At 40.9% G+C, this 11,084-nt stretch overlaps 2 protein-coding genes across 5 annotated transcripts; both read left to right on the top strand.

The window, feature by feature from the left end:
* The first annotated feature begins 923 nt into the window (after window positions 1-923).
* LOC103976268 (protein DETOXIFICATION 18-like) lies at window positions 924-3,218 on the top strand. The gene is made up of 7 exons (XM_009391472.3): window positions 924-1,208; window positions 1,299-1,843; window positions 1,932-2,018; window positions 2,100-2,156; window positions 2,254-2,492; window positions 2,561-2,679; window positions 2,758-3,218. The coding sequence occupies exons 1-7, from the start codon at window positions 966-968 to the stop codon at window positions 2,893-2,895; spliced, it is 1,428 nt and encodes a 475-aa protein (XP_009389747.2). The 5' UTR covers window positions 924-965; the 3' UTR covers window positions 2,896-3,218.
* Window positions 3,219-3,886: 668 nt separating this feature from the next.
* Window positions 3,887-10,842, top strand: LOC103975602 (receptor-like protein 4). 4 transcript variants are annotated; one of them, XM_009390611.3, is made up of 9 exons: window positions 3,904-4,334; window positions 4,954-6,006; window positions 6,559-6,706; window positions 7,156-7,227; window positions 7,495-7,566; window positions 8,642-8,713; window positions 8,797-8,874; window positions 10,133-10,317; window positions 10,413-10,842. In XM_009390611.3, the coding sequence occupies exons 1-9, from the start codon at window positions 4,178-4,180 to the stop codon at window positions 10,532-10,534; spliced, it is 1,959 nt and encodes a 652-aa protein (XP_009388886.1). In that variant the 5' UTR covers window positions 3,904-4,177; the 3' UTR covers window positions 10,535-10,842. The 4 variants fall into 4 exon arrangements, 3 of the variants coding, with proteins under 3 accessions (XP_064995909.1, XP_064995908.1, XP_009388886.1); XR_010494529.1 differs by lacking the exons at window positions 10,133-10,317; window positions 10,413-10,842 and adding an exon at window positions 8,419-8,504 and having other exon boundaries at window positions 3,887-4,334; window positions 8,797-8,861; XM_065139837.1 differs by lacking the exon at window positions 10,413-10,842 and having other exon boundaries at window positions 3,894-4,334; window positions 10,141-10,279.
* Window positions 10,843-11,084: the final 242 nt, after the last annotated feature.

Genomic DNA, 11,084 nt, shown 5'->3' with positions numbered 1-11,084 from the left:
ATTATAAAGTCCGATCAATTCTTCTCTCTCTCTCAGATTCTCACGTCATGCATTGATAACATATAACAGTGGACAATTGAGGTTTGGGGGGTTTTGAAGAGATAAAAGGAGTGAAAGAGGGAGAGTTGGCCAAATAATTGCGATAGATGCATATGAGAGGGGCTTTGACATGAGATAAAGGTGGTCACTCTCACTTTAAGCCACCACCTACCAGACTCCGCATGAAATGGGTGTTGTCAGGATTCATGTTGCTTAATGAACTCTTGGTATGGATGAGATGGCGTTAATCTGAATCCCACAGGCAAAGTTTTGTTTGTGTGGGAGTGACGTAGGTAGGATATTTCTAATGTTTTGTATTTTGAATCCCGCATTCCCTCGTCAGTATCAGTAGCACCAGTTGGATGCGTCAAAACTTTCTTGAGATCATTATTAAGTTGGACTGGTTGAAGGAGCCTTTGTGAGCGAGCCTCTTCTCACATCTCGAGGACAACTACATCAATCTCTCTCCCATGCCTTTTCACATGGCTCCGGATGACAAAGAAACCAACAGTCAAAAAAATTGTCAGAGAGAGAGAGATTGCAGCTCAGTGCAATCAATGCAGTGGTAGGGAAGCGGCGAACCATCGGTCAGATGAGTCGTGCAAGAGAGATAAAGATATAAAGTGACGCCTTAATTAGGAACAGTGGGAGGTCGTTCATGGCTGGAGAGGTGAATCCCTCGCGCAGTAGCTCGCCCATGCACCGCACGTGGTCGGACTAGACGTTGGGATCGACAGGGCCGATGCCATTCTCGACCGTCTTCTCCTCCACTTTATCACCAGTGTCGAGCAAATCACGTGGTGCCATCGAAACCACGAAAAATCCCCAAGAATTACCAAGAAAATATCGGATTATTCGATTCCTGACCTATAAGTCTTCTTCTTCATGGCCTCGTCTCCAGCGCTGCAGTCTTCTCACTTGGAGCCATGGCTTCAATGCTTCCCTTGCTGCGTGGCAAGGAGAAGGGACGGGCATGGTGGACGCGGCTCATCGACGTGTCTGAGGCCAGGGCTCAGCTCTTCTTCGCCTTCCCCATGATCCTCACCAACGTGTCCTACTACGCCATCACCCTCATCTCCGTCATGTTCGCCGGCCATCTCGGCGACGTCGAGCTCGCCGGCTCCACTCTCGGCAACTCCTGGGGTACTGTCTCTGGGTTAGCCCTCATGGTACGTCACCGCACTCCTATCCATGCAGCAACGTTTGGCCTCAACTAAAGATGCCTCTTGTGCTCGCCCTAATGTCACTTCCTCTCTCAGACTGGCTTGAGTGGGGCTCTCGAGACGCTCTGCGGTCAAGGATACGGCGCAAAGCTGTACCGAATGCTCGGGCTATACTTGCAATCATCCATCATCATATCCACCTTCTTCTCCATCTTCGTCTCCCTGCTGTGGTACTACTCAGAACCCGTATTGATCTGGCTGCACCAAGAGCCCGAGGTGTCGAAAATGGCGGCTCTTTATCTCAAGTATCTCATTCCGGGCGTCTTTGCATTCGGCTCCCTGCAGTGCATGTTGAGGTTTCTGCAGACGCAGACAGTGGTGATCCCTCTGGTCGTGTGCTCAGTGGTTCCACTCTTCGTCCATGTCGGGTTGACATACGCTACGGTCCATGTCTTCGGCCTTGGGTTTGTGGGCACGTCGCTCTCTGCTTCCATATCACTGTGGATATCCTTTATAATGTTGGCAATCTACGTGAGCTGCTCCATAAAGTTCAGACACACTTGGGAAGGGTTTTCTGCAGAAGCCTTTCACCATATAATTCCCTGCATGAAGTTGGCTATTCCCTCGGCTGTGATGGTGTGGTTAGTACTCGGTGACTTCCAACTCTTTGGGCTGAGGAGAGTCATCCGTGCATAATCCTTTTTCTTTGTGTGATCTCCGTTGTTTCAGCCTCGAGTACTGGGCGTTCGAGATCTTGGTCTTGCTCGCAGGGCTCCTACAGAACTCGGAACTGAGTACCTCGCTGGTCGCGATGTGGTATGATTTCATCACCTCTTTAAACCCCCTGTTATCGTTCGCAGTTGGATCTAAACAAGTTTAAGCTCCCCGCTTTTCCAGCGTGAACACAGAAGCAATTGCGTTCAATGTCACATATGGATTCAGTGCGGCTGTGAGGTGAATCGCATACCCTTTTTCGCTTCTCATTTCAGAGCCAGAGTCTCTAAAATTCCCATTCGAAGTCTGTAAATTGAACTGTGAATCTGCTGCGCAGCACACGCGTGTCGAATGAGATCGGTGCTCGAAACGTAGAGAAGGCCAAGAATGCGGTGTCAATGACACTGAAGCTGGCTGTGTTTCTCGAGGTGACAGTGGTTCTTCTGCTGGCTTTTGGCCATGATCTATGGGCAAGCTTTTTCAGCAACAACCAGGAGATCATAAAGGCATATGCCTACATGACTCCCCTGCTCACAGTATCCATTCTCCTGGACTCAGCTCAGGGAGTCCTATCAGGTACTAAAACATTTAGATGGCAAATCTAGCACTTATCCAAGAACTTATGTGATCGATGGGATTTGCAGGAGTCTCCAGAGGATGCGGCTGGCAGCACCTGGCGGCACTGACTAATCTAGTGGCGTTTTATGTGATCGGCATGCCATTGGCACTTCTTTTCGGCTACAAATTGGGTTTCCAAGCTAAGGTGAGCATCTCCTCTCCTGCAAAACAACATGGTAACCAAGCACAACAAGTATCGACGATGCCTTTCTATCTATTGCAGGGGCTATGGATGGGTCTGATTTGTGGCCTCTTCTCTCAGACCTGCGCCCTCATAGTTATCACTGTTCGCACAAAATGGACAAGAACAGAGCTCGCAGACGAGGATGGAGAAAGTGAGGTGCTTGTCTATACAGGATGAATGTTACATGAGACCCAAAACAGTTCATTCATGCTACATACCACCACCACCGAAGTAATCTATCCTGTGGCATTGTCTTCTCTTCTTCCTTTTTACCCATTTTTATTTTTATTCTTGACAAAATATCATGCTAATCTTCTTGAGAGTGTGTGTGATGATCTAAGCTTTTGTAGCTATTTATAATAGCTGTATTGTTTTTGTTTTGGGTTGTTGATCAAGCAATAAGTGTATGCTGCCTGTAGCATCCACAAAGATGTTAGCAATAAATCATGTAAATATTCTTCCTCGATGTTAAATAAATATACTAGTGTTAGAGTTGGTCAGTATTTTTGAAGACCTGATAGGATTCAGATAGCTCGAAGAACACCATCAATTTGAGGTTAATTAATTCAGGTATGAAAAGAAATTTATTGGAAATTAGATAATTTTATTATTGTTATTTGATTAGATAATAAATATCGAACCATGTAAATTTTACGTCAATTATTTATTACAAAAAATAATTTCATGACATTACTTCTCGTTGGACGAGTGATACACACTTTTAATATATTGGATTACAAAAGCACTTTAGTATCCTTTCTTTTCTTCTTGTCGGTCTATGATTTGCCACTTGACCTACTCATGGATCCATCATCAGAATAATTTCCAGTTGATTTGCCTCATGACCAACTCAAGTTCATTGAACTCGATCGCCAATCGAGCACGGATTAACTATAAAAAATATATATTAATTTAGTTAAATTAATACCAATCACATATAGGATGAACATACAGAAATTTTCTACATTTGAACACTTGATTAGTGTAAATATGAAAGGAATAATATATATATATATATAATAAATATAATATAATATTTTTAGACCGTCGTCGTCGCATCATTTCTACGCGATTACACCTTCGCCTCCCGTGATCTCCAAACCAAAAGCTCCACATTCATATCATCCTCTCTCTCGCTCTCTCTTGTGGTCTGTCTCTCTGCTGGGTCTCGGCCGAGAACCAAAGAAGAGGACAAACCACTCGCGTCGTCATCATCACCGTTCGCCTCATTTTGTATTCCGTCTCTCGTCCCCACTTCTCTCAAAAGAATCTCCAACTCACACTCGTGAGCTGCACTGTAATTACCGTAGCCCTTCGCTTTCCATGGCTTTAATGGGTTCCATGTCTCGGCAGTCACTCGCCGTAGCCCCTCCGTTGCTGGTGTGTCTCCTATGTGACATCCCGCACTGATCGCTTAACTAACCCCACGCCTCCAGAATATTTAACGCTCGTGTCAGTGATGGAAAGAGAAAGGGGACGGGTGAGCTCCTGGGGGGGCGGGGAGAGAAGGGAAGCCGCCGGAATGCTGCTGCCATGTGCAGTTCGTCGCCCCCTTCTCCGGTGCATCATTCTATCAGCCGTCTCCCTGTGGATTCCAGCTGCTGCTCGGAACAAGGGTACGCTTCTTGACTCCGGTCGTCCCTTTCTTTTCCTCGGACTTGCCAAAATCAAGAAGCTTTCTTTCCCAATCTGGACTTCCAAGGCATCTATCTTGTTCTTGTTCTTGCTTTGTCTCGCTTTTCCCCTACGTTCTCCTGCTGGTTATGTCACTGGATTTCCTTCATCTCCTTTTTCTTTTTCCTTTTTTTTACCATTTGGCACTTTTCTAGGGTTTGTTTCTTCTTGCCTGAAATGTTGATTCTAGACTTTGGTATGTTTCCTTAAAGATTTGTTTTGTAGGTATGAAACAATTTTGGCTCTTATTCTGCACAGAACACTTATGTCACTCGAATGGACCAAAGAATTAATCTTTATGTTGCCCTGTTGCCAGTTGCATTTGTCAAACTAGATTTATTTCCAGTGACGTTAGATCTCAGAATGACACAATGGGTTGGCGTCTTTATGCTCAATTAATGATTGGCTGCTTTTGGACTGAGTTTAGTTTCCAAGAGGATGATCTTATCGATTGTTGCATTTTGTCCAAGAGATTATTGAGACAAATTGTAATTAAGTTTATTCGTGTAATCTGCCTCATATGCTTTATTGTTTTTGTTCTGATGGACCTGTTTTTAGCAGAACCATATGCCATGCGCATTAGCTGCGGAGCTCGAGACGACATTAGTACTAAGCCTACCAATACCTTATGGTATAGAGATTTCGGTTATACTGGTGGAAAGTTTGCAAATGCAACAGTCCCTAGTTTCATCGAGCCTCCACTGAAAACACTTCGCTACTTCCCCTTGTCTGATGGGCTGCAGAATTGTTATAAAATCAACAATGTTCCTCGAGGACACTATCAAGTAAGGCTGTTTTTTGCGCTAATTGCAGACCCCAGTTTTGACAGTGAGCCTACTTTCGATATCTCCATCGATGGAACCCAAATATATTCTTTGAAGTCTGGTTGGAGCAACATTGATGAGCAGTCGTTTGTTGAGGCATTTGTATTTGTTACTGATAGCTCTTTCACCACTTGTTTCCATAGCACTGGTCATGGCGATCCATCCATCCTTTCAATTGAAATCCTTCAAATTGATGACAATGCATATTATTTTGGACCACTCTGGGGTAAAGGAACAGTGCTTAGGACAGCCAAAAGAATGACATGCGGTTCTGGAAAGTCGGCGTTTGATGAAGATTATGGTGGCAACCACTGGGGTGGGGACAGATTCTGGTTAGGTGTTTCATCTTTTCCGGACTCTGGTCAACCCACATCAACTGAACATAATATTAGCCAGACATCGATATCGCCAAACTTCTACCCGGAGAATCTTTATCAGTCAGCAATTGTTGGCGATGACGACCAGCCTGATTTATCATTCCAAATGGAGGTGGATCCAAACAAAAAATATTCTGTGTGGTTTCATCTTTCTGAAATTGATTCCAAAATAACTGGTGAAGGCCAAAGAGTTTTCGACATATTGCTAAATGGTGATATTGCATTTGAAAATGTTGACATTATTCGAAAGACAGGAGGAAGTTATGCAGCCCTTGTGCTGAATTCTACTATTGAGGCAAGTGGGAGGACCCTAACAATTACTTTTCGAACTAAACCTGGAAGTCATGCGATCATAAACGCAATTGAGGTATTTGAGGTTATTGTAGCAGAGTCCAGAACTTTAGCAAAGGAAGGTATATGTCCTGGCCTCTCTTTTCTCTTGCTAACTGACTGAATTTCTCAGCCAACTTGATCCTTGTTTTGTGAGTTTTGTCCCTTACTATCATATTAATATATTTGTTTGACATTCTATTTTCATTTTCTTTTAATAAGCTATCAATTACTTGCTTCCTTAACCATCTCTCGGTGTGACTTTGTCCGTTACATTTTAATTGTTCACCAAATGTTATAGCCATGTTGAATTTTGATCGGCGTGCCAAAACTAACAAAACAGTCGAAGCGCAGAATGTAGACTTGTGGTGCATGACACTTTAGTGAATGCTAGATGACTTCAAACATCATAGTGGCCTCCGCTATTTGATAATTTTTGTAATTATATTGAATGCAACTTGGCTAAAATTTTACTTTCACATCTTTAATTGTTTTCGTGCTCTCCTCTAGAAGCTTGTTCAATAATTTCTCTACCTACAAGTGTATAGTTGGTAGCATGTTACTTGTACAGAACTGAGAACCTGCAGACCTGTTTTTCACAATGTATCTGTTCATCTCCAAATGGCCTTTTGCAGTGAAAGCTTTGCAAAATTTGAAGACCTCACTGGGACTTCCACGTCGTTTTGGTTGGAATGGTGATCCATGTGTTCCTCAACAACATCCTTGGAGTGGAGTTGATTGCCACTTTGACCGCAAAATTGTCAAATGGGTTATAGATGGACTGTACTTTCTCAATCTAAATTTTATTTTTTTATGCAGCTTTATGCTTAGAATAAAAGCTATTATACTCTCTCCCAACTGATAAAACTTAGTGTTTCCAGAAATTTAACTTAATACTTTTGAAATATTTAACTGTTAGATTCAGCACTTATAATTACCCAAAACTTTTTTTTGTTTGGATAAGTAGAATCTCTTAGTTAATATGATGTATCCATTTTACTACCAAATAGAGGTTCTAGCACATGCTTTAATCACTTGTTAAATGACAACTGGAGTTGACATTGAATAATCATGCTCAGAATATGATTTTAGAAGACTTCTATTCATCTTTTGTTTGTGGTAACTTGGGCAACCAAACTTTTAAGTATGCATTAGCATGTGTGCATAACTTTTGAATGAGAAGCTTCTGTACAGCTTATATAGTACTGACTACATATGCTTCCATTTTACAGAGGTCTAGACAACCAGGGTTTAAAAGGTTTCTTGCCAAATGACATTGCTAAGCTGCAGCACTTGCAAAGCATGTAGGTCATTGTTTATGGTACAAAGTCTTGCTTCTTTTATTTTCTTTATTCTGTTTCTGAGTAACTTATATTATGATTTTCCTCGATCATTGTTATGGTATTTGTTTCATTTTACTGCAGGATAGGAGTATCTGGTGTAACTGTTCTTTTCATGTTAAATTCATTCAATCTTACTAACTTGTGTCTGCATTTGTGTTACTATTTTTGAAAGATTACCAAAATAACCAGTCACTTAACATGTTTTCTTTTTTCCTTATTTTTCTGAAGAAACTTTAGTGATAACAGCCTATATGGGGGCATTCCATCCTCTCTTGGCACAATTGCTGGATTGCAAATTTTGTAAGTTAATCTGTTTCTGCTCTCTGTCGTCAACACAAGGTGCAACCTTGTAATGCTATCTTGTATTTATTCTGAAAGCTTTGTCCCATTGGGGTTTTGTTCTTTTTCTTTTTCATCCAGTCTACTATTGGATCTAATTGGCAAGGCTTTGATGGATGGTCAACTCAGATTTCTAATATTTCAACTAGTAGTATTTTACAAGCTGATGCATGTTTAATCTTGACAGTTTACACAATGATTGCATCTTCATCTTGGCTTTAGTTATTCAATTGCTGTCTCAAAACTGGTCTACCCTATGAAGCTTCATTTCTGATCCTCTCTGATTAGAGCTATTTTGATGACATATATAAGAATGTTAACTGAGACAACGAATTGTCCTTTTTTAATATGGAAAATTGTTCTGATTTCTCCTTTACACATCAGAAAGCCTTTTGTTTCCTGAGAGGTGCCTATATTGTAATTATTTCAGTTATGTTCCTATTCTGTATGCTTAGTGAAATTGTATCTGCATTTGCAAACGTCATGTTGTCTCAAATTCTCAGCCGTGAGGTATAAAAAAGGATGACAAATGCACAAGGTTTCCATCAACATGAGTTCTAGGGAAGGTCAACATATTCAACCCTACCCTGTAAGCAAAGATGATATTTCCATGAGATATATGATAGTAATAATTAACTTGATGAGTTTATTACTTTCCAAACATTTGCATCAAGCATCTTAATCCAATCAGGTTGAGTCAAGTCAACTATGGCTATGTTCAATAATTTGATTCAATTAGCTGCAACATTATTTATTCAGAAACATAATTCTTTTATGCTTCTCTATGTAATTGCTGATTCCTATCTTACACAGATTCCAAAATTATGAAGTTAAAGTTATAAAAGGACAAAGTAGGAAATGTGGTTGGTTCCTTTCTGCATTAAGTAAATCTTGACCAGGTTAGGACTCTAGTTTTATAGGTCCATCGGCTAGAATGTGGAAAGAAACAGTAGATGCTTTTTGTTTTTGGTGCAGGAGTCCATCGTTCACAAACAAAGAAATGCATTAGTTGCTAATTATATGTACTTCCTTGTAGGGACCTCTCCTACAACCAACTCAATGGATCAATTCCTCAGAGCCTTGGCCGGTTGATGAAATTGCAAATACTGTAGGATTGACTACTGCAATCAGATCTTTTTTAATTTTATGCAAATTATTTAATGTTGAGGTTGCTTCTTAATTTCCTTACAGGAATCTTAATGGAAATCTATTATCTGGAAGAGTTCCAGCAAACCTTGGAGGACGGCCACTTCACAGGGCTAGCTTCAAGTAAGAACAATCTCTTAAGACAATAGTTATTGGTATTTGCTTATCTAAGTCATGATTAAGATTCTCTAGTTCTGATGCAGAGGGCTGTCACTCTGTAAATAGTTTGATTACTGGTGCCTCAAGTGCAGTGCCTTTTGAAGCTGGAAACTTATTTCTTCATCTCACCAACTTTAAGTAGATTACTAAATGCTGGCTAAAAATGTGGATACCTTTAAATGGTCAATGATAGTGATTTTCAACTTCACTTGAGTTTGGAATCGGAAATCTTCTAGTTTATATGTCTCTAATATTGATTGATTGAAAAAAAAAAAGAAAGATTATTGGTGAAAAAGACATTTTTGTAAATGGAGGAAACTAATTGATTGGTCGGCCTAGAACTGTGATCCTTCTGATCCATTGCCTTTTAATACGAAGAGTGCGCTTGTCAAATTTAATTTGCATGAATTACCAATGATCAATATGTTCAATTTATTTCACAATTAGCACTGATTATGACCTATGAGACACCCTTCTAAGTGGGTCAATGATGAATGGTGAGCATTAAATACTCCCAAGTTCCAAGACAATAAATTCTAAGCTCAATCCTATCAAATTTTAAGAAAATGATTCCAGGAGATAACACCATGAAATTAAAATGTATTGTAATTTGTGCTTGACTCTTAGTAAATTGTGACTCATTAATTAGGTAATTGAGGGATTCAATATACAAAGGATCTGTACAAGGGGAAGGAAGGAAGATTAGTGAGGCATTCTAGTTTTTGAAACCTTATCAAACCTTTATGTTTCGAGCTATTAGCTCTTAATATCTCTTGAAATAGAGAGGGTTCTTTTTTTGTCTTTCCATGTCTCACTTCTTTTCTCACCTTCTCCTCTCTTCCTTTTTGTTTCACATCAATCAATCAACTACGCATGATTCCTGTTGGAATAATCCCTTACAAAACTAGTGATGGTTAGACATAGTTAGGGGTGACATGGACCACTTGATAAGCACCAGACTTGCAACAATGAACAAAAACAGCTCTTCCCTTTTTGCATTGATGCAATCATCTCTAAATGCAGCTACACTCATGATCAGCCTCATGCAGCTAGTGACTGAACAAGTAGTTTGGTTTCCGACACTGATATGCTGCCACAAGCTCTACATAGCCACTGAGACACATTCGGCTATTTATTTATTGATGAGATATGGAATTCCCTTAATTGTTATCTGATTAATGTGTGCTCCACATTATCGGGATCCTTACTGTGGAATGTGCAGTTTTACAGGTAATGCAGGTCTATGCGGAATTCCTGGATTACCTACATGTGGTCCCCATCTCTCGGTTGCCGTGAAGATTGGCATTGCTTTTGGTGCCCTGTTTGCATTGCTGCTAGTGGTCCTCTGTGTGCTGATCTGGTGGAAAAGACGGGAGAACATCCTTCGTGCCCGGAAGATTGCAGCTGGTAAATGTTGTGGATCGATAAATTCCGAAAGAGAAGACGTCACATGACGTCCTGTTCTAACCTTGTCTTAACTTATCGGCCTTGTTCTCTTGTAGCGAGGGAAGCTCCATATGCCAAAGCCCGGACACAGTTTGGGCGTGATGTTCAAATGACGAAGCACTATCGGCCACATGAAGCTCGCAACAACGCCGAGAGTGGTTCCAACTTACTCTCCTGAATCCTCAGGATTGTGTCATGTGCCAGTTCTTTGAACATGTTATTCTTTGTATTACTTTTTCTCCCTTTTGGTTGGTTTGATTAGGTTAAAGGTGTCAATGTGATGATTATGCTACTGCTACCTGTTTCCTTTCCCTCTCCTTAAGGAATAGGAGGTTGTTGTCATTGTCGTCGTTCTCGTAGTAGCCTGCTTCAGGTTTTGTTGTAGAAATTATAGAGAAAGAATGTTGGTCAAGCAGATTGTGAATAACAAGTTTCATCCTTCTTATTTTGGTGGCTTGTGGTTCCACAAGAAGGCTATTTTGTTTATCAACATTTTAGGAAAACTTGTTTGTGAGTTCACAGAACCCATTGATTCGGAGGGTACAGAGGAATGCAAATGCATATTAATGTAGAGTTTTGCTTGAGTTGATTGGAGCCAAACCGTCTATCTATCTATCTACCTAATCTATCTTGGAAACATCTAATCGAAGGGGTTCTATGGATTAATGTCGAGTCCTTGTTGTGGGTGGCGCTCTGCTGTGAGTTTCTGTCGCCGGCGAGGGACCGCA

This window comes from Musa acuminata, chromosome BXJ3-2, assembly GCF_036884655.1.
Source record: "Musa acuminata AAA Group cultivar baxijiao chromosome BXJ3-2, Cavendish_Baxijiao_AAA, whole genome shotgun sequence".
Classification (NCBI taxonomy): Eukaryota; Viridiplantae; Streptophyta; class Magnoliopsida; order Zingiberales; family Musaceae; genus Musa; species Musa acuminata.
Note: the sequence above shows the minus strand (reverse complement) of the source record. Positions and strands in the feature narration are given on the sequence as shown.